We start from the raw sequence: 27,979 nt of genomic DNA on the forward strand, positions 1-27,979 counted from the left end.
CAGAGTGGGGCGGTGCAAAGCAGAGCGGGGCGGAGCAGAGCAGAGTGGGGCGGAGCAGAGCAGAGTGGGGCGGTGCAAAGCAGAGCGGGGCGGAGCAGAGCAGAGCGGGGCGGAGCAGAGCAGAGCAAAGCAGAGTGGGGCGGTGCAAAGCAGAGCGGGGCGGAGCAGAGCAGAGCAGAGAGGGGCGGGGCTCTATGGGATGGAGACTGATATGGTGGGTCACTAAGATCAAGGTAAAAATAAAGGCTTGGAAACAATAGCAGGAGGAGATAGCAAGATGGAAACTAGGGACCAATAGAAAGAGGAGGTCAATAGATGGAGCCTTGGGACCAATAGAATGAGGAAGTAGCTAGATAAAAGCTTGGGACCAATAGAAAGAGGAGGTAGCTAGATTGAGGGTTGGGAACAATAGAAAGAGGAGGGATTTAGATGGAGGCTTGGAACCAATGGGAGGACGGGGTAGCTGGATGGAGACTTGGGACCAATGGAAAGAGGAGGTAGCTAGATCAAGGCTTAGGAACAATAGAAAGAGGAGGCAGCTAGATGGAGGCTTGGGACCAATAGGAGGAGGAGGTAGCTAGATGGAGGCTTAGGGCCAATAGAAAGAGGAGGTAGCTAGATGGAAGCTTGGGGACCAATAGGAGGTGGAGGTAGCTAGATGGAGGCTTGGGACCAATAGGAAGAGGGGGAAGCTAGATGGAGGCTTGGGACCAATAGGAAGAGGGTGTAGCTAGATGGAGGCTTGGGGACCAATAGGAGGGGGAGGTAGCTAGATGGAGGCTTGGGATCAATAGAAAGAGTAGGTAGCTATATGGAGGCTTGGGACCAATAGGAGAAGGATGTAGCTAGATAGAGGCAATATCAAGAGGTAGCTAGATGGAGGCAAGGTGAGGCTTGGCACAATTAGAAATACGAGGGATTTAGATGGAGGCTTAGTACCAATAGGAGAAGGAGGTAGCTAGATGGAGGCTTGGGACCAAAACTATTTGGAGGTAGCTAGATGGAGGCTTGGGACCAATAGAAAGTGGAGGTAGCTAGATGGAGGCTTTTCCAATAGAAATAGGTGGTAGCTAAATGGAGGATTGGGACCAATAGAAAGAGGCGGTAGCTAGATGGAGGATTGGGACCAATAGGAGGAGGGGGTAGCTAGACGGAGGCTTGGGACTAATAGAAATCGAAGGTTGCTCGATGGAGGCTTGGGACCAATAGGAGCATGGGGTATCTAAATGGAGGCTTGGGACCAATAGGAGGAGGGGGTAGCTAGATGGAGGCTTTGGACAAATAGCAGGAGGGGGTAGCTATATGGAGGTTTGGTACCAATAATAAGTGGAAGGAGCGAGATATGGAGGCTTGGAAACACTGGTAGTAGGAGGTAGCGAGATGGAGGCTTAGGACCAAAAGAAAGCAGAGGTAGCTAGATGGAGGCTTAGGACCAAAAGAAAGCAGAGGTAGCTAGATGGAGGGTTGGGACCAATAGGGCAAGGGTGTAGCAAGATGGAGGCTTGGGAACAATATCAGGAGGTGTAACTAGTTTGAGGCTTGGGACCAATTGAAAGAGGAGGGATTTTGATGGAGGCTTTGGACCAATAGAAAGTGGAGGTAGCTAAATGGAGGCTTTGGACCAGTAGAAAGTGGAGTTAGCTAGATGGAGGATTAGGACCAATAGACAGAGGAGGTAGCTAGATTGAGGTTTGGGACCAATAGGACGAGGGGGTAGCTAAACGAGGGCTTGGGACGAATAAGAGGAGATGGAGCTAGACGGGGCTTGGAAACAAAAGGAGGAGGGGGTAGCTTGACGGGGCTTTGAACCAAAAGGAGGGGGGGGGAGTAGCATTACGGGGCTTGGGACCAATAGGAGGAGTGGGTAGCTAGATGGAGGCTTAGGACCAATAGGAGGAGGCGGTACCTAGAGAGTGTCAGGGGGCTTGGGACCAATTCATTAGAATCTTGGGGCAAATTGGGACCAATTCATTAGAATCTTTAATTGCATTCTTGAATGGTGTAAATAGCAGTACAAAAATGTAGTTAGATAGAAGGTGGGTAGTGTGGTAGAGAAAGTATTGATATAGGTTAGGGTTCATCATTAGTATTTGTTATGGTGCGGTATAGATACACTATTTATATAGGTTAGGGTTCATCATTGGTTGTCGTTATGGTGTGGTATAGATACAGTAACTACGCCATTATACATCAACTGTTGTTTAGGAGGAGGACAGGGTACTATTGTACATTTGAGACATTTTGGAAACAAGGTTATAACATGGGATTCATTCAAATAGTAAGTTATTTATTTATTTTATTTCACCTTTATTTTAGGCTAGTTGAGAACATACTCTCGTTTACAACTGCGACCTGGCCAAGAATAAAGCAAAGCAGTTCGACACATACAACAACACAGTGTTATACAATGGAATTAACAAACATACAGTCAATAATACAGTAGAAAAAGCCTATATACAGTGTGTGCAAATGTGGTAAGATAAGGCAATAAATAGGCCATGGTGGCAAAGTAATTACAATATACCAATTAAACACTGGAGTGATAGATGTACAGAGGAAAGTAGAGATACTTGTGTGCAAAAGAGCAATAAATAAATAAATACAGTATGGGGATGAGGTAGTTGGATGGGCTATTTACAGAGGCGCTATGTAACGGTGCAGTGATCTGTGAGCTGCTCTGACAGCTGGTGCTTAAAGCTAGTGAGGGAGATATGAGTCTCCAGCTTCAGTGATTTTTGCAGTGTGTTCCAGTCATTGGCAGCAGAGATCTGGAATGAAAGGCAGCCAAATGATGAATTGGCTTTGGGGGTGACCAGTGAGATATACCTGCTGGAGCGCGTGCTACGGGTGGGTGCTGCTATGGTGACCAGAGCTAAGATAAGGCGGAGCTTTACCTAGCAAAGACTTGTAGATGACCTGGAGCCAGTGGGTTTGGCGACGAGTATGAAGTGAGGGCCAGCCAACGAGAGCATACAGGTCCCAGTGGTGGGCAGTATATGGGGCTTTGGTGACAAAACGGATGGCACTGTGATAGACTGCATCCAATTTGTTGAGTAGAGAGTTGGAGGCTATTTTGTAAATGACTTCGCCGAAGTCAAGGATCGGTAGGATGGTCAGTTTTACGAGGGTATGTTTGGCAGCATGAGTGAAGGATGCTTTGTTGCAAAATAGGAAGCTAATTCTAGATGTAACTTTGGATTGGAGATGTTTGATGTAAGTCTGGAAGGAGAGTTTACAGTCTAACCAAACACCTAGGTATTTGAAGTTGTCCACATATTCTAAGTCAGAACCGTCCAGAGTAGTGATGCCGGACGGGCGGGCAGGTGCGGGCAGCGATCGGTTGAAGAGCATGCATTTAGTTTTACTTACATTTGAGAGCAGTTGGAGGCCACGGAAGGAGAGTTGTAATGGCATTGAAGCTCGTCTGGAGGTTAGTTAACACAGTGTCCAAAGAAGGGCCAGAAGTATACAGAATGGTGTCTTCTGCGTAGAGGTGGATCAGAGAATCACCAGCAGCAAGAGCGACATCATTGATATATACAGAGAAAAGTTGGCCCGAGAATTTAACCCTGTGGCACCCCCAGAGTTTGTAAAGGAAAATACATGTGAATTCTAGATGCCTAATACAATAGTATTGTCCTGGAAATAGTTTGTAATTTTTCATGTTTTATCTTTTACTGCTTTATATATATATATATTATATATTATATATTATTATAATATATATATATTTTTTCAGAATTATTGCTAAAATAACACACTCTGGTGTAGTTTCATCATACGTCTTTAAAATATTGTATTTGATGAAGTGGGGGGAATTTTGGGGGGGGAATTTTGTACTTCTTAAGAGATTTTTTTAAATTTTGACTTCATTGTTTCAATCCTTTCAAATACCTTGTAGCATAGTTCTTACACAAGCATTGTCTATCATTTAACAATTTAGTCATTTAACAGAAACTCTTAACTAGAACATTTTTACTGTAGTGAGTGCATACTTTTTTATACTTTTTTTCTGTACTGTGCGAATCAAACCCACAACCTTGACATTACAAGCACCATGCTCACAACCTTGCCATTACAAGCACCATGCTCACAACCTTGCCATTACAAGCACCATGCTCACAACCTTGCCATTACAAGCACCATGCTCACAACCTTGCCATTACAAGCACCATGCTCACAACCTTGCCATTACAAGCACCATGCTCACAACCTTGCCATTACAAGCACCATGCTCATAACCTTGCCATTACAAGCACCATGCTCACAACCTTGCCATTACAAGCACCATGCTCACAACCTTGCCATTACAAGCACCATGCTCATAACCTTGCCATTACAAGCACCATGCTCACAACCTTGCCATTACAAGCACCATGCTCATAACCTTGCCATTACAAGCACCATGCTCACAACCTTGCACCATGCTACAACCTTGCATTACAAGCACCATGCTCACAACCTTGCCATTACAAGCACCATGCCACCATGCTCATAACCTTGCCATTACAAGCACCATGCTCACAACCTTGCCATTACAAGCACCATGCCCACAACCTTGCCATTACAAGCACCATGCTCATAACCTTGCCATTACAAGCACCATGCTCACAACCTTGCCATTACAAGCACCATGCTCACAACCTTGCCATTACAAGCACCATGCTCACAACCTTGCCATTAGCACCATGCTCACAACCCCACAGGATCACTCTCCACAGTTGCTTTAAGTATGTAGACATTTGAAGAGACACCCACACAGAGCAGATATTCATTTTCCCCACCCACTTTTTAAAAATTTAAAACCCATTTAAAAGCAACACTGCCATGGGACATTGTACATAAGCCTACTTGCATGGCCAGTACAGCGTACTAAGGAACATATAATTCACTTGGGTTTGTAATGCTCCCTGTCAAGTTGTCAGAATGGCTTTGCACACATACTGGTTATGCCCTGCCTTGAAATATCCCCTTAAATATGCACAAATATTTAACCAATGTTTTACAATTCTGATGTATTCTTTTGTGTTTTGGGGGGGGGTGACATTAATGGGGTATTTCAAATATTCCATGTCACTGATGTTGTTCGTCAGTGAGAAATATTTCTCCTTTAAGCTAATCTGAATTTGAATGGATTGATGACTAAGTCAACGTTCTCCTCCGTCCTTGTAATGTGCCATATCAACCGTTCCATCAGTATATTCTATCTTGTGTATTTCAGGGCTTTGCTAATCTGAAAAAGGCTTTGCGAGTTGAATCCAATCATTATTTGTTTCTTATGGGGTAATTATTAGTCAGGCATTGCGAGTTTAATCACTTTCTGTTTCTTATGATGGCGTAATTATTGGTCATAATATTTGGTCAGATTCTGTCAAACACATGCTTTTGGTCTAAAGTGGGACAGCGTTGTTCAAACTGAAAGACCAGCACCACCTTAGAGATGTCAATGACGATGGTATATCTATTATCTCCGTTGTAATCTCCTGTCACCTGGAGCGTTTTGACAAGTAGGGCCTCCCTGTTGGCATTAGATGTGACAGCTAAGTGTGCTTATTCAAAGCCTACATGTGAAGTAATGCAGGGGTCTGGTGAGAATCTAGAGCTCAAAAGGTTAATTAAATGAATAAAAGGGTTAATCACTCATCATACAATATGATTAAAATCTCTGTAATTAGGTTTCGGGAGAGGATAATAGATATAAGAGGAAAGAAGTCAATGTCCTTTAGGATTTGTTAAGATTATATCAGGTATACCTAAATATCATTGGCAGATACTAGGTCTTTAATATTATTGGACCTCTGACAGCCAATGACTGACAATACTGGCTACAACTTCCTAGTTTTTGACTTGTCTGTAAACTCTCGCTCCAATAGATTCCTCTTTTAACGTTGATACGGTTCAGATACATTCTCTAATGTTCTCCAGAATATTAACATTCATGTTTTTCTTCATCTCGTAAAATGAAAATGTTTTTGTCGAGTGTTGAATTCACAACTGTGATCCGTTCAAGTCAGCCTGGCCTTAACAAAAGCAGCATATGGCAAGTTGACACCGCTCAATCTCCCTGAGCATAAACCTGTAATACAAAAAGTCCAAAATACAGGATAAAGCAGATTGTGATGTTTTTATTTGTTCACGAAAGTGAAAGACAGTGATTTAGTTCCTTTTGCGTGCCTCTTCCATTGACCTCTTACCTAAAGCAGCTAGAGGATAAAGGATATGACAGAAAACGATCATTGAATCCTAATAGGAGACACAGGAGATTTGCAGATGAAGGTCAGATGGATGTAGGCGCTAAAGAGGGAAGCTTGTCAAAAAAGACTTCAGAGACGACATATTTATGGCACCATATGGTATCTTAATACCCTAAGAGCTTTGTTTGGTAGGATCCAATGCTGCTCAGTGCACCATAGCCTCTTTTCCTCTCTCCCTAGCTTCCCTTCTCTCTTTTATTCCCTCCCTCATATCTGCCTTCCTTTTCTTTTATCTCTGTCTATCTCCCTGTTCCCAGCCTGGTAGGTTTAGAGGTCAATCCCCTCCCGGTGACGTGAGGGAAACCTCTGTCTCCATCTGTGCTTTAGTTGTGGCAGATCAAGTGAGCAACCTCCCTGGCTGGCTGAGTGATCATAGACACGGGTATGAATATGCAACAGCAAAAAGGCCAATATGCTCTTTTGTTTGTCCTATATTCCACAGGGCCATAGTGCATACCAGGTCAGTTGTTGATGTCAGACCAAACCCTCCTGTGATCTGTGTATTTTTCCTAGCTAGCAGAGCCATAGTGCATACCAGGTCAGTTGTTGATGTCAGACCCAACCTCCTGTGATCTGTGTATTTTTCCTAGCTAGCAGGCCCTATTAACATACTCATACTTAACATACTGTACACAGACATTACCATTTAACTTATGATCTCAGAACATGAACATTTGAAAGGATTGCGGACGTGATTATGTTGTTGTGGTAAATTTACAATATGTTCCTAAAACAATCACTCTAGCTAAATGTTACGGTTACCCTTACAGAAAAATCACATGATTTCACATATAGAAAAATCACATGAAATTTCACGTGCAACAGTTTTTCTTTTGCGCAAAAGTCAGTGCTTCTATAATCAATATGCCTAATGTAAGCAGCTGCGCAAGATCAGATTCAACGTGATCATCCAGATATCGGGAGATGTGTCTTTTTTGTAGTTTTGGGGCAGACCAAATGAATTTCAGACGTGTACCTATCAGAGGACCTTACTGTAGGGCGCCAGAGAAAGGTTTAAAGTACGAGACAAATGCTGTTTTCAGGGTTAAAACGAAGTGTTGCAGTAGGGTGGTGGATGTCATTTCACATTTGGAGCTAAATCAGTTGAAGAGAATTGCATGCTCTGATAATCACAGTAAAATGCACACGCTTATGCTCTCATGTAGTATTCTTCAAGGACTTCATCTGGCGAGGAAATTATACCTGATTGTCAGGTGTGTCTTGAAGAATGCTTTTTTTGTATTTTTTAAATTGAATACAAATGATCTAGAGATTTGTATTCACTGTTCCGAGTGTAATAGAGTTTAACAGCTACTACAGATTAGATTTCTAAGAGCTGGATTATATTGTAACTTCAATCTCCCTATATCTGTCTGTCTCTCTATATTACAGGAGACGGCACTGAAACCACCACTCTATGACACACTCTGTGGCTCAGGTACAAGTCGCTGCCACAGGATAAAAATCAATCTCTAGCTGCCAGTACCTAGAGAGAGAAAGAGAGAGGGAGAGAGAGAGAGAGGGAGGAAGGCACAGACGAAGAGGTGAATCTCATACTATACAGTCTCTACAGCCTCAAAACACCAACCATCAAAAGGAATATGTTAATTTGTTTGATTTATTTTTTTTGTGGGCGAAAAAAAAAAAGAAGTATTTACTTGAATAATTTTCACCGAAATGAAGACACGTTGTTGCCTGCCTGAAACTTGACAAAGCTCTACTTGTTAATCATGTAGGAGGTTTGAAATACTTCACAGAAACCCTATAGCATCACTTATCTCGTATCTATCTCCTAGATGATGACACACGGTATGACCCACCGCCCTGTAAATATAATGAACAGTTATTCTGTACTGTATGTTTAGATGTATGTATATTATGTATATTGATCACAGAGTTGACTTTGTTTATATTTATTGATTCTGTTTGAGTAAAGTTTGACCTACACTCTTAGAAATAAGGGTTCCGTATGGGTTTCTAAGGTTGTTCCCATAGGCAGAACCTTTCTTGGTTCCAGGTAGAACCCTTTTTTTTTTGGTTCCAGTTAGAACTCTTCTGGATTCCATGTAGAACCCTTTTTTTTGGTTCCAGTTAGAACTCTTCTGGATTGTTAGAACTCTTCGAGATTCCATGTAGAACCCTCTGTGGAAAGGCTCCTACATGAAACTCAGAAGGATTTTTACCTGGAACCAAAAAGGGTTCTTCAAAGGGTTCTCCTGTGGGGACAGCTGAAGTACCCTTTAATGTACTAGATAACACCTTTTTTTCTAAGAGTGTGCCAAGAGGCTATTTTATTTCACTTGCTTTTGAATCGATTGAATTCGCTATTTTTTTTGGGGGGGGGGCTCATGGATATAGTGACTTGTAATGTATGATGCTGCAATCTTGGCCTAATGCAAATGGGCCTTAATGCAAATTGGCCTACTGCTAATAGGCCTACAGCAAATTGGCCTACTGCTCATGGGCCTACTATGTGACTGTTCTGTACTTTTATGTCAATGATCACCTCGTATCATCCCATACACTTACAGTGCCACAGTTAGTGTTAGCAGTGAAGAGCGTGGCTAGTGTTAATATATATGGCCCACTGGACTGGAACACCACAGCTAACTGTTAGTACTGAAGAGTGTGGCTAGCGCATGGCCCACTGGACTGGAACACCACATTGTCTACTGATTGTCACCGTGGGACAGTAGGGAATTGTACCTCATAATAGAGTTTACTACTTTGAGCCACAATCACAAGGGACTGAATGGCTTGGTTCATAAAAGAGGACCATGGTTTAACCTGTACTAGAGTCAGTTAGACAGCTTCATAGCAGAGCACCATGGTTTAACCTGTACTAGAGTCAGTTAGACAGCTTCATAGCAGAGCACCATGATTTAACCTGTACTAGAGTCAGATAAACAGCTTCATAGCAGAGCACCATGATTTAACCTGTACTAGAGTCAGATATACAGTTTATCAGCAGAGCACCATGATTTAACCTGTACTAGAGTCAGTTAGACAGCTTCATAGCAGAGCACCATGGTTTAACCTGTACTAGAGTCAGATAGACAGCTTCATAGCAGAGCACCATGATTTAACCTTAGTATACTAGAGTCAGATAGACAGTTTATCAGTAGAGCACCATGGTTTAACCTGTACTAGAGTCAGATAGACAGCTTCATAGCAGAGCACCATGATTTAACCTTAGTATACTAGAGTCAGATAGACAGTTTATCAGTAGAGCACCATGGTTTAACCTGTACTAGAGTCAGTTAGACAGCTTCATAGCAGAGCACCATGATTTAACCTGTACTAGAGTCAGATAGACAGCTTCATAGCAGAGCACCATGGTTTAACCTGTACTAGAGTCAGATAGACAGCTTCATAGCAGAGCACCATGGTTTAACCTGTACTAGAGTCAGATAGACAGCTTCATAGCAGAGCACCATGGTTTAACCTTAGTATACTAGAGTCAGATAGACAGCTTCATAGCAGAGCACCATGGTTTAACCTTAGTATACTAGAGTCAGATAGACAGTTTATCAGTAGAGCACCATGGTTTAACGTGTACTAGAGTCAGTTAGACAGCTTCATAGCAGAGCACCATGGTTTAACCTTAGTATACTAGAGTCAGATAGACAGCTTATCAGTAGAGCACCATGGTTTAACCTGTACTAGAGTCAGATAGACAGCTGCATAGCAGAGCACCATGGTTTAACCTGTACTAGAGTCAGATAGACAGTTTATCAGTAGAGCACCATGGTTTAACCTGTACTAGAGTCAGTTAGACAGTTTATCAGTAGAGCACCATGGTTTAACCTGTACTAGAGTCAGATAGACAGCTGCATAGCAGAGCACCATGGTTTAACCTGTACTAGAGTCAGATAGACAGTTTATCAGTAGAGCACCATGGTTTAACCTGTACTAGAGTCAGATAGACAGTTTATCTGAGCATGGTTTAGCAGAGCACAGTAGAGCACCATGGTTTAACCTGTACTAGAGTCAGATAGACAGTTTATCAGTAGAGCACCATGGTTTAACCTGTACTAGAGTCAGATAGACAGTTTATCAGTAGAGCACCATGGTTTAACCTGTACTAGAGTCAGATAGACAGTTTATCAGTAGAGCACCATGGTTTAACCTGTACTAGAGTCAGATAGACAGTTTATCAGTAGAGCACCATGGTTTAACCTGTACTAGAGTCAGTTAGACAGCTTCATAGCAGAGCACCATGGTTTAACCTGTACTAGAGTCAGTTAGACAGCTTCATAGCAGAGCACCATGGTTTAACCTGTACTAGAGTCAGATAGACAGTTTATCAGTATAGCACCATGGTTTAACCTGTACTAGTCAGTTAGACAGATAGACCAGTTTAACCTCAGAGTCAGAGCAGCTTCATGGTTTTAACCTGTACTAGAGTCAGATAGACAGTATAGCACCATGGTTTAACCTGTATCAGTTAGAGCACACATGGTTTAACCTGTACTAGAGTCAGATAGACAGTTTAGACAGGTTTAACTTCAGAGTCAGATAGACAGTTTATCAGTAGAGCACCATGGTTTAACCTGTACTAGAGTCAGTTAGACAGCTTCATAGCAGAGCACCATGATTTAACGTGTACTAGAGTCAGATAGACAGTTTATCAGTAGAGCACCATGGTTTAACCTGTACTAGAGTCAGTTAGACAGCTTCATAGCAGAGCACCATGTTTTTTTGTATCTTTATTCAAATAGGAAAGTCAGTTTTAAGAACAAATTCTTATTTCCAATGACAGCCTAGGAACATTGGGTTAACTGCCTTGTTCAGGGGCAGAACGACAGATTGTCAGCTCGGGGATTCGATCGTCCAAGCAGCCTATCGGTTACTAGTCCCAACGCACTAACCACTAGGCTACCTGCCGCCCCGTCAGTTAGAGTCAGCGAGACAGCTCCACAGTAGAGCACCATGGTTTAACCTTAGTGTATCGGAGTCAGCGAGACAGCTCCACAGTAGAGCACCATGGTTTAACCTTAGTGTATCGGAGTCAGCGAGACAGCTCCACAGTAGAGCACCATGGTTTAACCTTAGTGTATCGGAGTCAGCGAGACAGCTCCACAGTAGAGCACCATGGTTTAACCTTAGTGTATCGGAGTCAGCGAGACAGCTTCACAGTACATCACCATGGTTTAACCTTAGTGTATCGGAGTCAGCGAGACAGCTCCACAGTAGAGCACCATGGTTTAACCTTAGTGTATCGGAGTCAGCGAGACAGCTCCACAGTAGAGCACCATGGTTTAACCTTAGTGTATCGGAGTCAGCGAGACAGCTCCACAGTAGAGCACCATGGTTTAACCTTAGTGTATCGGAGTCAGCGAGACAGTAGAGCACCATGGTTTAACCTTAGTGTATCGGAGTCAGCGAGACAGCTCCACAGTAGAGCACCATGGTTTAACCTTAGTGTATCGGAGTCAGCGAGACAGTAGAGCACCATGGTTTAACCTTAGTGTATCGGAGTCAGCGAGACAGTAGAGCACCATGGTTTAACCTTAGTGTATCGGAGTCAGCGAGACAGCTCCACAGTAGAGCACCATGGTTTAACCTTAGTGTATCGGAGTCAGCGAGACAGTAGAGCACCATGATTTAACCTTAGTGTATCGGAGTCAGCGAGACAGCTCCACAAGTCACAGCCGATCTAACCTGTGAGATATCGTGTTACAAATTTAAAATGAATATTCCAAATGATAAAACTCAGGCAGTTCGTTGATACCACTTGGTTGGTCTGAAGCAAAAACTAATAATGCAAACTTTTTTTTTATTTTTTCTTGTGCACTAATTTATATTGACACGTTATTTATTCCATTGAAATTAGGAGGGATAAACCGTGAACACTTACACGGGTAGATCATTCAGCGTTCAGCAGGCTTCGATTTATTAGCAGCAATAAGGTGACTTTAGGAAGAGAGAAGAATCTTTTGGTTTCTGGTTTGGTATCCACACAAATATATGCCTCTACTGCATTGCGTAAACACTTGGAGTCATGTCCTGATCTTAATTACTATCTTCAATACTACACTAATAAACAGCTTGGTGGGTTAGCACTGTTGTTAATAGTCATGATGTTTAACGGTTGTCTTATGATAGAGACTGCTTTGGTAGACGAGGCTGTATGTACAGTATGTGTGGCACATATACGATACCTTCCTAATGATTCAAATTGTTTCTTGGAGAAGGTATCAGATGTAATTATGGTATCAAATGTAACACTACTGAGTAGAAACACAGTGTGAACTATACGGAGCATCTTAGCACTGCAATCATCATTAGATGTACCCGATCTTCGGGAGAAAAGAGAAAAAAAACCTACATGAATACATGAGACAAGACAGCTTCTGTTGTACGGGAGACAGATGACGATGGAATACCAACCTCACTTTTATTCAATGTGAAGTACAATATGCTCCTTACATTACTCTTTGTAATTAACTTTGATTTGCCAATTATGTGAAGAAAAACTGTATATAAATGTTTTGTTTATGTGTGTGTGAGCTTCTGGAGTTTATTAAAGTCTTTTTGCATTGTACTGCACATTTCCCATGACTCTTCTTATTAATCAGGACATTGGACCTTCTCATTGCATTATATTAAACTGCCTGTCTGTCCTTCATTCATTATATTATACTGTCTGTCTGTCCTTCATTATATTATACTGTCTGTCCTTCATTCATTATATTATACTGTCTGTCCTTCATTCATTATATTATACTGTCTGTCTGTCCTTCATTATATTATACTGTCTGTCCTTCATTCATTATATTATACTGTCTGTCTGTCCTTCATTCATTATATTATACTGTCTGTCTGTCCTTCATTCATTATATTATACTGTCTGTCCTTCATTCATTATATTATACTGTCTGTCTGTCCTTCATTCATTATATTATACTGTCTGTCTGTCCTTCATTCATTATATTATACTGTCTGTCTGTCCTTCATTATATTATACTGTCTGTCTGTCTTTCCTTCATTATATTATACTGTCTGTCTGTCTGTCCTTCATTATATTATACTGTCTGTCTGTCTGTCCTTCATTATATTATACTGTCTGTCTGTCTGTCCTTCATTATATTATACTGTCTGTCTGTCTGTCCTTCATTATATTATACTGTCTGTCTGTCTGTCCTTCATTATATTATACTGTATGTTCTTCATTCATTATGTTATACTGTCTGTCCTTCTTTCATTATATTATATTATATTATACTGTCATTATATTATGCTGTCTGTCTGTCTATCTTCATTATGTTATACTGTCTGTCCTTCTTTCATTATATTATGCTGTCTGTCTGTCTGTCCTTCATTATATTAAACTGCCTGTCTGTCCTTCATTCATTATATTATACTGTCTGTCTGTTCTTCATTCATTATATTATACTGTCTGTCTGTCATTCATTATATTATACTGCCTGTCTGTCCTTCCTTCATGATATTATGCTGTCTGTCTGTCCTTCCTTCATTTTATTATACTGTCTGTCTGTCTGTCCTTCCTTCATTGTATTATACTGTCTGTCTGTCCTTCATTATATTATACTGTCTGTCTGTCTGTCCTTCCTTCATTGTATTATACTGTCTGTCTGTCTGTCCTTCCTTCATTATATTATACTGTCTGTCTGTCTGTCCTTCCTTCATTGTATTATACTGTCTGTCTGTCTGTCCTTCCTTCATTATGTTATACTGTCTGTCTGTCCTTCATTATATTATACTGTCTGTCTGTCTGTCTGTCTGTCTGTCCTTCATTATATTATACTGTCTGTCTGTCCTTCCTTCATTTTATTATACTGTCTGTCTGTCTGTCTGTCTGTCTGTCTGTCTGTCTGTCTGTCTGTCTGTCTGTCCTTCATTATATTATACTGTCTGTCTGTCTGTCTGTCTGTCTGTCTGTCTGTCTGTCTGTCTGTCTGTCTGTCTGTCCTTCATTATATTATACTGTCTGTCCTTCCTTCATTATATTATACTGTCTGTCTGTCCTTCCTTCATTTTATTATACTGTATGTTCTTCATTCATTATGTTATACTGTCTGTCTTTCTTTCGTTATTATTATACTGTCTGTCTGTCCTTCCTTCATTTTATTATACTGTCTGTCTGTCTGTCTGTCTGTCTGTCTGTCTGTCTGTCTGTCTGTCTGTCTGTCCTTCATTGTATTATACTGTCTGTCTGTCCTTCATTCATTATATTATACTGTCTGTCTGTCCTTCATTCATTATATTATACTGTCTGTCTGTCATTCATTATATTATACTGTCTGTCCTTCTTTCATTGTATTATACTGTCTGTCTGTCTGTCTCTCCTTCTTTCATTATATTATGCTGTCTGTCTGTCCTTCATTATATTATACTGTCTGTCTGTCCTTCATTATATTATACTGTCTGTCTGTCCTTCATTATATTATACTGTCTGTCTGTCCTTCATTATATTATACTGTCTGTCTGTCCTTCATTATATTATACTGTCTGTCCTTCTTTCATTGTATTATACTGTCTGTCTGTCTGTCCTTCCTTCATTATATTATACTGTCTGTCTGTCCTTCCTTCATTTTATTATACTGTCTGTCTGTCTGTCTGTCTGTCTGTCTGTCTGTCTGTCTGTCTGTCTGTCTGTCTGTCTGTCCTTCATTATATTATACTGTCTGTCCTTCTTTTCTTAATTTCCTCTACTTATAACAGAATCCCATTAAGAATAAAAATAACCTTGAGATCATCTATACGATGATTAGTACATTTTCTGTTTTGTTATTCTACATTGTACTGTCTAGGTCAACGACGGCCAATGCCCTTCACAACTTCTGTGTTGCTGGAATGGTTAGTTGGACACACAATAATAATTGTATGTCCAATTATTCTTGCAACAACATAACTCGACTAGCGGGAACAAATGATTAAACAGTTTAGATATCCATCTCTCATTCGGGAACAGTTTTAATCAGAAGTTATGATGGAAAATATGCAAACAGGACTTTTGTGAAAACAAGGAAAACAACGCTGTCAGTTATACTTTAAGGTATTGAGAGAGAAAAAAATAAAGTAAAACATAAAACAGTAACAATTTCCCCTTTTAGACTTTCATATTAAAGTTTGCAGACTTGAATGAGGTTGGGTAAATAGGGAAAAGTAATGGAAAAGGAAAGAATACATCTAAATATAACAACAGGAATTCAACGTCAACAGTCAGACATCCTCATTATCATTAGCAGTAGGCTCTAAATTAAAGACAGGAAGTAAAAATAAAAAATGTGAGGAAACCCGTATGAGTTAGATTCTTTTTTTTAATGAATATCTTTTACGAAAGACATATGAAAGATGATGTTTTATGGCTGGATTCGCTATTCATTTCGCGCGTCACTTTCCGTAAAGCAACAGAAAGGGAAGAGCTTTTACAGGCTGTTTAGATTGCAGACTTTCATCCAGTTGATGAAAAATAAATATACAAATTGGGATTCTAGAGTCTTTTCTAAGAAGTTGTTTGAGATTCCAGTCAAATGCCCTTTTGAGAACATTCTCAGTGATTTTTTTTTTTATCATCTTGTAAAAATGACATTAAGGTTGTCTACTGGTTGTATTACATTACCTAGGATAGGATAAAGTAATCCCTCTCACCCCCCCCCCCTAAAAGATTTAGATGCACTACTGTTCCACTGGATGTCGTAAGGTGAATGCACCAATTTGTAAGTCGCTCTGGATAAGAGCGTCTGCTAAATGACTTAAATGTAAATGTAAAATTACAGCCTGTCACTGACGTATTGATTCATGATTCCTGAGCACCTGGCCTCGTGTAAGATTTCATCTAACAGCCCAGGAAGCTGGACATATATTGTAAGTTGGATTACACATAATGCACTGACTTGTCCCCCCACGCACACGCACACGCACACGCACACACACACACACACACACACACACACACACACACACACACACACACACACACACACACACACACACACACACACACACACACACACACACACACACACACACACACACACACACACACACACACACACACACACACACACACACACACGGAAATTCTACTAGGATATAGCTAAGCCCTTCTTGGACTTGAACAAATACTCTATATGTTTCTACAATGTTAATTGTGAATAAAAATGTGATACAGTGAGTGTATGTTCTCTTGTACAATCTGATATTACTCCTATTGCTTAATCAAGCAGAGAATAGATCTGCCAAAAAATACACCCTAATTGATCATATAATGTTGTGTTTGTCATAATCGAGGGGCCAGTGAAAAATGACATGATTAGTCCAAACAACCTTTGAAAACACTAAAATCTTCAATCAGACTAGCTTGGTCAATCGCCCCCTCTTATATGTGTAACGCTATACTGCCATATTCCTGCATAAATCAGTACTACATTAGTGAGATGCGGCTATCAATACAGAAAACCAATATTTCTTCACATTAGCATTGATTTACAAGCTTCCATAAGATCATGTTGTCTGTCATGTTCCATTTGCCTAGGGATAGTTTGCTGACCAGCCAGGGCTCAGTTTCAAGTTTTTCTCGATTTTAAAGGGTTTTCAACTCAATTACAATTGTAAATAATTATCTTGGATTTCTCATTTTTTCTCGGCTTTTCATCAACACGGAGTCAGTTGGATGTAGTGGATGTGCAGTTGAAGTCTCAAGTTTACAATCACCTTAGCCAAATACATTTAAACTCAGTTCTTCACAATTCCTGACATTTCATCCTAGTTAAAATCGCCTGTCTTAGGTCAGTTACGGTATTTTAAGAATGTGAAATGTCAGAATAATAGTAGAGTGATTTATTTCAGCTTTTATTTATTTCATCACATTCCCAGGTGGGTCAGAAGTTTACATACACTCAATTAGAATTGTTTAACTTGGATCAAACGTTTTGGGTAGCCTTCCACAAGCTTCCCACAATAAGTTGGATGAATTTTGTCCCATTCCTCCTGACAGAGCTGGTGTAAATGAGTCAGGTTTGTAGGTCTCCTTGCTCGCACACACTTTTTCAGTTCTGCCCACACATTTTCTGTAGGATTGAGGTCAGGAGTTTGTGATGGCCACTCCAATACCTTGACTTTGTTGTCCTTAAGCCATTTTGCCACAACTTTGGAAGTATGCTTGGGGTTATTGTGCATTTGGAAGACCCATTTGCGACCAAGCTTTAACTTCCTGACTGATGTCTTGAGATGTTGCTTCAATATATCCACATAATGTTTTTATGGCTGTTCTGGAGCAGTGGCTTCGTCCTTGCTGAGTGGCCTTTCAGGTTATGTCGATATAGACCTACTGTGGATATAGATACGTTTGTACCTGTTTCCTCCAGCATCTTTCTTCTGATTTCTTTTGATTTTCCCATGATGTCAAGCAAAGAGGCATTTAGTTTGAAGGTAGGCCTTGAAATACATCCACAGGTACGCCTCCAATTGACTCAAATGATGTCAATTAGCCTATCAGAAGCTTCTAAAGCCATGACATCATTTTCTGGAATGTTCCAAGCTGTTTAAAGGCACAGTCAACTAATTGTATGTAAACTTCTGACCCACTGGAATTGTGATACAGTGACTTATAAGTGAAATAATCTGTCTGTAAACAATTGTTGGGAAAATTACTTGTGTCATGCACAAAGTAGATGTCCTAACCAACTTGCCAAAACTATAGTTTGTTACCAAGACATTTGTGGAGTGGTTGAAAAATGAGTTTTAATGACTCCAACCTAAGTGTATGTAAACTTCCGGCTTCAAATGTAAATCTCTTTCAGTTTTTTAGTTCTACTCATTAAGCTTTCATTGTTCTATGTGTCAGGAGAGGAGAGGAAATTAGCAGAGTGGTAACTGTGATCTGGAGAATGCTGTTGTTGCATCACTGCTGATGGTCGGTACTGGGCTACGCATGGGGCTGTCTAATGGAGCAGAAAACTAGAGGAAGCTCTCTCTCCCTCTATCTTTCTTTCTTTCACTGTCTCTCTCTCCCTCTTTCTTTCTCTCTCGCAGCCTCTCTCTCTGCCTTTCTCTCTCCCTCTCTCTCTCCCTCTTTCTTTCTTTCTCACTGTCTCTCTCTCTCCCTCTCTCTCTCCCTCTTTTTTTCTCTCTCACGGTTTCTCTTTCTTTCTCTCTCGCTGTCTCTCTCTCTCCCTCTCTCTCTCCCTCTTTCTTTCTCTCTCGCTGTCTCTCTCTCTGTCTCTCTATCTAGCTCTCTTTCACTCCCTCTCTCTCTCTCTTTCTCTCTCTCTCTCACCCCCTGTCTCTCTCTCCCTAACTCTCTCCCTCTTTCTTTCTCTCCCTCTGTCTCTCTCTCTCTCTCTCCCTCTGTCTCTCCCTCTTTCTTTCTCTCTCTCTCGCTATCTCTCTCTCTCTCTCCCTCTGTCTCTCCCTCTTTCTTTCTCTCTCGCTGTCTCTCTGCTCTGTCTCTCTCTCTCTCTCTTGCTCTCTTTCTCTCTCTCCTTCTACTCGCAATCTCCCCCCTTCCTTTCTGTCTGTGTTTCTCCCTCCTCAAGGCACTCCACACAATTGCTGCCAAATCTCTGCCAAACTGAATAATTCAATCATCCCCATTGCTGCAGCCTTCTTACCTTTGTGTGTGTACAACAATCAAATCAGTGGCGAAGACAGAGAGGAGTGTGTTTCCTCTCTCTCCCTCTCTAAGATGTGGAGTGGCTCTACAGTCGAGATTGTTGTTTTCATTAAAAACAATTCTGTTGAGGAAATGAGGTGTTACCACGGCTAGGAATCCGAGCAGCACGGTTTGTTCCATGTTTAACCATTATCTAAAGAAGAATTAGAAACTGGGTGGTTCCAGCCCTGAATGCTGATTGGCTAACACATACCACGGGTATGACAAAACATTTGTTTTTACTGTTCTAGTTACGTCGGTAACCAGTTTGTAATAGCGGTAAGGCCCCTCTGGGTTTGTGATATATGGCCAATATACCACGGCTAAGGGCTGTGTCCAGGCACTCTGCGACGCGTCGTGTGTAAGAACAGCCCTTAGCCATGGTATATTGGCCATATACCACACCCCCCTCCGTGCCTTGTTGCTTAAATACACACTATCCTGCCTGGACTCATATAATAATGAGATGGGGTTTTATTTGGTGTAGAAACCCTCCGGTTATTCCTTTACCACTGATGTAATTATCTCCACGACGACAACTACATCGTGTTGTCCGGGTACACATTTGTATCTTGTGTCATTTCGGGAATGACTTGATAACGGCAAGCCTAGAACGCAGTGCACTGTAACCTCATCCGAGGTGCTGTAAAGGTTTAGTCTGATTTGTCCTCGATTGCTTTTTTTCCTCCATGTTTTGTCATTTCAGGTCGTCATACGGATAAACAAGAATTACAAGATTTTCCTTTGAAAACTGGGAACCATGTTAAATGCATTAAGCATGAGGATGAACATAATCTTGGACAGGGAACTGTATTAGACACACATGATAATAGTAAAAAGGAAAGAGGAATACAACATTTTATTTAGAGAGGTTTGTGTGTGTGTGTGTGTGTGTGTGTGTGTGTGTGTGTGTGTGTGTGTGTGTGTGTGTGTGTGTGTGTGTGTGTGCTGGACAATGTTTTGTTGTTGTTGTTGTTGTTGTTGTTGTCTTGTGGCAAATACTGTCTGGTACTGTAGGCTACTACGTCTGAAATCAGCCGCCATCTGTGAACGCCAGTGTAGAGAGGCAGAGCAAGAGCAGCTCAGGGTTGTTTGTATTGAAATTCATGCCTCATTTTATCCTCTTTGAAGTGGTGTACACTGGGAAATCTGTCAGCAATCTATCACGCAGACGGTGGGTTGAGTCTCTAACCAGGAACTCCTCTCCTCTGAGGCATTGTTTAATATTCCATGCTGGTTGGGTGCTCGACACCACATACTCACGTTTCATGTACACTGAGTGCACGAAACATTAGGAACACCTGCTCTTTCCACGACATAGACTGACCAGGTGAATCCAGGTGAAAGCTATGATCCCTTATTGATGTCACTAGTTAAATCCACTTCAAATCAGTGTAGAGTGGAGGTGAGGAGACAGGTTAAAGAAGGATTTTTAATCCTTGAGACAATTGAGACATGAATTATGTATCGGTGCCGTTCAGAGGGTGAATGGGCAAGACAAAATATTTAAGTGCCTTTGAATGGGGTATGGTAGTAGTACCTGCTGGTTTTCCTGTGTGTATCAAGAATGGTCCACCAACCAAAGGAAATCCAGCCAAATTTACAGAACTGTGTGCCAGCATCCCTGTGGAATGTTTTCGACACCTTTTTTCGACACCTAAGGGCTAATATTAGGAAGGTGTTCCTAATGGTTTGTCCACTCAGTGTATATCTGAACTGCAATGTAGTGTCTTTGCTAAAAATGCTTGGGGTCCCTCCACCATGTGTGGACAAGGCTTTTAGAGATGACTCTAATGTGTTGGAACCGAGGCTGACCTAATATAGACACGTTATATAGAGTGCTGCAGATAAGACTCATTAACTCATTATTGTAAATGTTACCTTTGATTTCACCATCTGAATAAAAAAAATGGCAGTTCCTCCCTTAACCAGCCTTCCTGCAAGTAGAGTGACACTCAAGGACAGAGGAAACAATGGGCCAGCTGGATGCACTGAATGAAAGGCTTTGCATGTCTTTAGATTCTAGTAAGCAGAAGGGAGACAGGCTGAAGGGCAGCGACTTTAAGACACAGAGCTGAGAACCTTGTCTGTGGTCGCCCCTAATCCTGGTAATCCCCTACAGCAAGTCTTGATTTACTTTTGTAAAAGAGATTGGGAGACGATAAGAGGCAAGTCCCCGTTTTAGAATATCGGATAATCTGGTTAGGACAGAGGACTCAGGGGAATTTAGTCCAGCCTTAACATTTGTTAAAGCAGATGGTGGTTAGGAGGGGCCAGGCCAGCTGGCAAAACCACCTCCTCCTCCTCCTCCACCTGACAACCTCCCTCATCTCTCCTCCTCCTCCACCTGACAACCTCCCTCATCTCTCCTCCTCCTCCCTCCACCTGACAACCTCCCTCATCTCTCCTCCTCCTCCACCTGACAACCTCCCTCATCTCTCCTCCTCCTCCCTCCACCTGACAACCTCCCCCATCTCTCCTCCCCCTCCTCCTCCACCTGACAACCTCCCCCAATCTCTCATCCTCCTCCCTCCACCTGACAACCTCTCTCATCCTCCTCCTCCTCCTCCTCCTCCTCCTCCGCCACTTCCTCCTGACAACCCCCCATCTCTCCTCCTCTTCCTCCTCCTCCTCCTCCTTTTCCTGACAACCTCCCCCATCTCTCCTCCTCCTCCTCCTCCCTCCACCTGACAACCTCCCCCAACTCTCCTCCTCCTCCTCCACCTGACCACCTCCCCCATCTCTCCTCCTCCTCCACTTCCTTGTGACAACCTCCCCCATCTCTCCTCCTCTTCCTCCTGCTCCACCTCCTTTTCCTGAAAACCTCTTCCTCCTCCTCCATCCTCCTATCTTCCTCCTCCTCCTCCTCCTCCTCCACTTCCTCCTGACAACCCCCATCTCTGCTCCTCTTCCTCCTCCTCCTTTTCCTGACAACCTCCTCCATATCTCCTCCTCCTCCTCCTCCCTCCACCTGACAACCTCCTCCATCTCCCCTCCTCCTCCACTTCCTCCTGACAACCTCCCCCATCTCTCCTTCTCCTCCTCCTTACAACTTCCACCTCCTCTTCCTCCTCTTCAACCTCAACTTCCTCCTTCCCATCCTCTTCCTCCTCTTCCACCTCCTCCTCATTACATCTTCCTTCTCTTCCTTCTGACATTTTTCTCCTCCTCCTCCTCCTCCTCTTCCTCACAACTTCCACCCCCTTTTCATCATCTTCCTCCTCCTCCTTCTCCTCCTCACAACTTCCAACACCTCTTCCTCATCTTCCTCCTCCTCCCCCTCCTCCTCCTCACAACTTCCTCCTCCTCCTCCTCCCTCATCCATCTACTGTGGTCGAGTATGAAAACAGACCAGACCAATGGATGGATGATAATTAATCTAGTTTATTTTGCTGTTTGACTCCTTAAGTACTTTCAGCCAGATTAGAGGCTTTTCTAGGGGATAATCGGAAGGCCACAGACAATTGCCTTTTTTCCATCCTGAAAGTATCCCCTGTGAATGTGTAAAGAAGGGGATTTAGACTGGATGCCGGCTCTTAATTCCTGATTAGTCCAATTCCAAACCCTGCTAAAATTAGCTGGCCAGTGTGCTAATCACAGAGTCTTAGACACCCTCTGTTGCATGGCGGAGTGGACTGGACATCCCAGCCCCTGCAGTCAGAACAGGTCCCAGGACTGGACATCCCAATCCCTGCAGTCAGAACAGGTCCCAGGACTGGACAACCCTGCCCCTGCAGTCAGAACAGGTCCCAGGACTGGACATCCCAGCCCCTGCAGTCAGAACAGGTCCCAGGACTGGACATCCCAGCCCCTGCAGTCAGAACAGGTCCCAGGACTGGACATCCCAGCCCCTGCAGTCAGAACAGGTCCCAGGACTGGACAACCCTGCCCCTGCAGTCAGAACAGGTGCCAGGACTGCACATCCCAGCCCCTGCAGTCAGAACAGGTCCCAGGACTGCACATCCCAGCCCCTGCAGTCAGAACAGGTCCCAGGACTGCACATCCCAGCCCCTGCAGTCAGAACAGGTCCCAGGACTGCACATCCCAGCCCCTGCAGTCAGAACAGGTCCCAGGACTGCACATCCCAGCCCCTGCAGTCAGAACAGGTCCCAGGACTGGACATCCCAGCCCCTGCAGTCAGAACAGGTGCCAGGACTGCACATCCCAGCCCCTGCAGTCAGAACAGGTCCCAGGACTGGACAACCCTGCCCCTGCAGTCAGAACAGGTCCCAGGACTGCACATCCCAGCCCCTGCAGTCAGAACAGGTCCCAGGACTGCACATCCCAGCCCCTGCAGTCAGAACAGGTCCCAGGACTGGACATCCCAGCCCCTGCAGTCAGAACAGGTCCCAGGACTGCACATCCCAGCCCCTGCAGTCAGAACAGGTGCCAGGACTGGACAACCCTGCCCCTGCAGTCAGAACAGGTCCCAGGACTGGACATCCCAGCCCCTGCAGTCAGAACAGGTCCCAGGACTGGACATCCCAGCCCCTGCAGTCAGAACAGGTGCCAGGACTGCACATCCCAGCCCCTGCAGTCAGAACAGGTCCCAGGACTGGACAACCCTGCCCCTGCAGTCAGAACAGGTCCCAGGACTGCACATCCCAGCCCCTGCAGTCAGAACAGGTCCCAGGACTGCACATCCCAGCCCCTGCAGTCAGAACAGGTCCCAGGACTGGACATCCCAGCCCCTGCAGTCAGAACAGGTCCCAGGACTGCACATCCCAGCCCCTGCAGTCAGAACAGGTGCCAGGACTGGACAACCCTGCCCCTGCAGTCAGAACAGGTCCCAGGACTGGACATCCCAGCCCCTGCAGTCAGAACAGGTCCCAGGACTGGACATCCCAGCCCCTGCAGTCAGAACAGGTCCCAGGACTGGACATCCCAGCCCCTGCAGTCAGAACAGGTCCCAGGACTGGACATCCCAGCCCCTGCAGTCAGAACAGGTGCCAGGAATGATATCTCATAAATTGTAAAGTTTTAAACCCTCTCTCCACTTGTTCAATGTATTGACCACTCTATTGACACTGGATTAGGTTTGCTTTAGGCAGATATAGCACTATGGACACTGGATAGCACTATGGACACTGGATTAGGTTTGCTTTAGGCAGATATAGCACTATGGACACTGGATAGCACTATGGATACAGGACTAGGTTTGCTTTAGGCAGATATAGCACTATGGACACTGGATAGCACTATGGACACTGGATTAGGTTTGCTTCAGGCAGATATAGCTCTATGGACACTGGATTAGGTTTGCTTTAGGCAGATATAGCACTATGGACACTGGATAGCACTATGGACACTGGATTAGGTTTGCTTCAGGCAGATATAGCTCTATGGACACTGGATTAGGTTTGCTTTAGGCAGATATAGCACTATGGACACTGGATAGCACTATGGACACTGGATTAGGTTTGCTTCAGGCAGATATAGCTCTATGGACACTGGATTAGGTTTGCTTCAGGCAGATATAGCACTATGGACACTGGATAGCTCTATGGACACTGGATAGCGCTATGGACACTGGATAGCGCTATGGACACTGGATAGCGCTATGGACACTGGATAGCGCTATGGATACTAGGCTTGCATCCAAAATGACATCCTATTCCCCTATAATCAAATCAAATCAAAGTTTATTTGTCACGTGCGCTGAATACAACAGGTGTAGTAGACCTTACAGTGAAATGCTGAGTACAACAGTTGTAGTAGACCTCACAGTGAAAAGCTGAATACAACAGGTGTAGTAAACCTTACAGTGAAATGCTGAATACAGCAGGTGTAGGTAGACCTCACAGTGAAAAGCTGAATACAACAGGTGTAGTAAACTTTACAGTGAAATGCCGAATACAACAGGTGTAGTAGACCTTACAGTGAAATGTTGAATACAACAGGTGTAGTAGACCTTACAGTGAAATGCTGAATACAACAGGTGTAGTAGACCTTACAGTGAAATGCTGAATACAACAGGTGTAGTAGACCTTACAGTGAAATGCTGAATACAACAGGTGTAGTAGACCTTACAGTGAAATGCTGAATACAACAGGTGTAGTAGACCTCACAGTGAAATGCTGAATACAACAGGTGTAGTAGACCTTACAGTGAAATGCTGAATACAACAGGTGTGGTAGACCTTACAGTGAAATGCTGAATACAACAGGTGTAGGTAGACCTTACAGTGAAATGCTGAATACAACAGGTGTAGTAGACCTCACAGTGAAATGCTGAATACAACAGGTGTAGTAGACCTCACAGTGAAATGCTTACTTACAGGCTCTAACCAAAAGTGCAAAAAATGTATTAGGTGAACAATAGGTAAGTAAAGAAATAAAACAACAGTAAAAAGACTATATACAGTAGAGAGGCTATAAAAGTAGCGAGGCTACATACAGACAGTGTGGTTAGTCAGGCTGATTGAGGTAGTATGTACATGTAGATATGGTTAAAGTGATTATGCATATATGATGAACAGAGAGTAGCAGTAGCGTAAAAGAGGGGTTGGTGGGTGCTGGGTGGGACACAATGCAGATAGCCCGGTTTTAAGCGCACTGCTTTGGACCAGGGCCCAGAGGGTGCCATTAGGAATGAACAACGGGTTTCCGTCAGGACTGTTAATAAAATCAGTGACCCCTTTTTGTTCCTGTTTCGATTAGCCAACCCCTCATTTTAACCCGTAGGTGTGCCACTCCACCACCTACCTGACCCTATTACAGTATAAATCATTTACCTAAATCACTGCTTATTTAACCATAAATTATCATATTGGGTATTGTAATGAACATATTACATTTCATACACAATATTACATTCCGGTCCGCTGCTTCAGGGTAATCTAATAATTCAATATCTCTGATTGGAGCATGACTAGCTATAATATAAACCATGAAGTCTTCCTAATCCCCATCTCACCAACTTTATGCCTCTGGCAATCTTCTCAGTCAGTCCTGGATGCCTTCAACAGAGGCAGATTTGCTTAATTAGATCAATACATCGACTAATTAGAGCCAAGTGAGGCGTGAGTGGGATGACAGGTATGCTTTTCATCCATTCACACAGCCATTTTGCTTAATCGTGTGATGTTTTCCCCTGTCTTTGTATGCAGGTGTGTAATATAATTGGATATTACGGTTGTCTAATTCGATTTGAGTTGGAAGAACAAAAAAGGTAGTTGCTTCCAGTCGCCATTGGAAAAGAAAATAGCTCTTGATATACTGTAGCACTTTACAGAATGATTCAAATTTCTCTTTTCACTTTAACTAGGCAAGTAAGTTAAGAACAAATTCTTATTTTCAATGATGGTCTAGGAACAGTGGGTTAAACTGCCTTGTTCTGTAGAAGAACAACAGATTTATACCTTGTCAGCTCAAGGAGTTGATCTTGCTTGTCGTCCAACTCTCTAACCACTAGGCTACCTACCGGCCAGGCTTTCATGGAATATGCTCAGCTTCTAATGTGTATTGAATTCATCCAATGATGTGTGTAGGTTCAAAATACAAGTGGTGTAAAGTACTTAAGTAAAAATACTTTAATGTACTGGTTAAGTAGTTTTTTTGTGTATGTGTACTTTACTATTTATATTTTTGACAATTTTCACTTTTACTTCACAACATTCCTGAAGAAAATAATGTACTTTTTACTCCCATAACATTTTCTCTGACACCCAAAAATACTGGTTACATTTTGTATGCTTAAAACAGGACATGAAAATGGTCTAATTCTTATCAAAAGAGCATCCCTGATCATACCTACTGCCTCTGGTCTGGCAACTCACTAAACACAAATGCTTCATTTGTAAATTATGTCTGAGTGTTGGAGTGTGTCCCTGGATATCTGTAAATTTAAAAAATAAAAAGTTTTGCTTGAGTCATTTTCTGTTACGATATCTTTACTTTTACTCAAGTATGATAATTGGGTACTTTTTCTACCACTGGAAAATACACAGTGCTTGTCAAAGAGAATAGATTTAAAGACATTTGAATGGTGATTTGATAGCAGAATCTGAATAATTGTAATGCAGTAATTTATACCTGTAATTTTACAGATTACGTAGCAATATTGCTGGTAGATATTACGGTACTATATTATAGTCTTGGGAAAATTAGTAAATGGCTATCATACAACAAAAACAATATATTGTTGGTTTTTATGGTCTTCTGAATGTAGAATATTGAACAGCTTTGTCATTGTTGTAAAGTTCTGTTTCTGACCTGTATGTGGAATTTGGTTGCACAGATTTCTTCTCTCTAGATACCACCCTCTACTGCAGTAAGACCAGAATGTTTCAGTTCTTCTCTCTAGATACCACCCTCTACTGCAGTAAGACCAGAATGTTACAGTTCTTCTCTCTAGATACCACTCTCTACTGCAGTAAGACCAGAATGTTACAGTTCTTCTCTCTAGATACCACCCTCTACTGCAGTAAGACCAGAATGTCACAGTTCTTCTCTCTAGATACCACCCTCTACTGCAGTAAGACCAGAATGCTACAGTTCTTCTCTCTAGATACCACCCTCTACTGCAGTAAGACCAGAATGTTACAGTTCTTCTCTCTAGATACCACCCTCTACTGCAGTAAGACCAGAATGTTACAGTTCTTCTCTCTAGATACCACTCTCTACTGCAGTAAGACCAGCATGTTACAGTTCTTCTCTCTAGATACCACCCTCTACTGCAGTAAGACCAGAATGTTACAGTTCTTCTCTCTAGATACCACCCTCTACTGCAGTAAGACCAGCATGTTACAGTTCTCTCTAGATACAACCCTCTACTGCAGTAAGACCAGAATGCTACAGTTATTCTCTCTAGATACCACCCTCTACTGCAGTAAGACCAGAATGCTACAGTTCTTCTCTCTAGATACCACCCTCTACTGCAGTAAGACCAGAATGTTACAGTTCTTCTCTCTAGATACCACCCTCTACTGCAGTAAGACCAGAATGCTACAGTTCTTCTCTCTAGATACCACCCTCTACTGCAGTAAGACCAGCATGTTACAGTTCTCTCTAGACACCACCCTCTACTGCAGTAAGACCAGAATGTTACAGTTCTTCTCTCTATATACCACCCTCTACTGCAGTAAGACCAGAATGTTACAGTT

At 42.6% G+C, this 27,979-nt stretch overlaps 1 protein-coding gene across 2 annotated transcripts in view; it reads left to right on the top strand.

Moving 5' to 3' along the window:
• The window catches only part of LOC115120934 (protocadherin-11 X-linked-like), a 324,301-nt gene that overhangs the window by 30,951 nt on the left and 265,371 nt on the right, over nucleotides 1–27,979 (top strand). Inside the window, exon 4 of one of the 2 annotated variants that reach the window (XM_029649920.2) lies at nucleotides 7,647–9,185. The exons of the other annotated variant lie outside the window; for it this stretch is intronic. Coding sequence (XP_029505780.1) covers nucleotides 7,647–7,730 — 84 coding nt within the window. The 3' untranslated portion in view covers nucleotides 7,731–9,185. Of the gene's footprint in view, nucleotides 1–7,646; nucleotides 9,186–27,979 lie in introns of those variants that run through there. 2 annotated transcript variants of the gene reach the window in all.

The sequence above is a fragment of the Oncorhynchus nerka genome, linkage group LG6 (genome assembly GCF_034236695.1).
Source record: "Oncorhynchus nerka isolate Pitt River linkage group LG6, Oner_Uvic_2.0, whole genome shotgun sequence".
NCBI lineage: Eukaryota > Metazoa > Chordata > Actinopteri > Salmoniformes > Salmonidae > Oncorhynchus > Oncorhynchus nerka.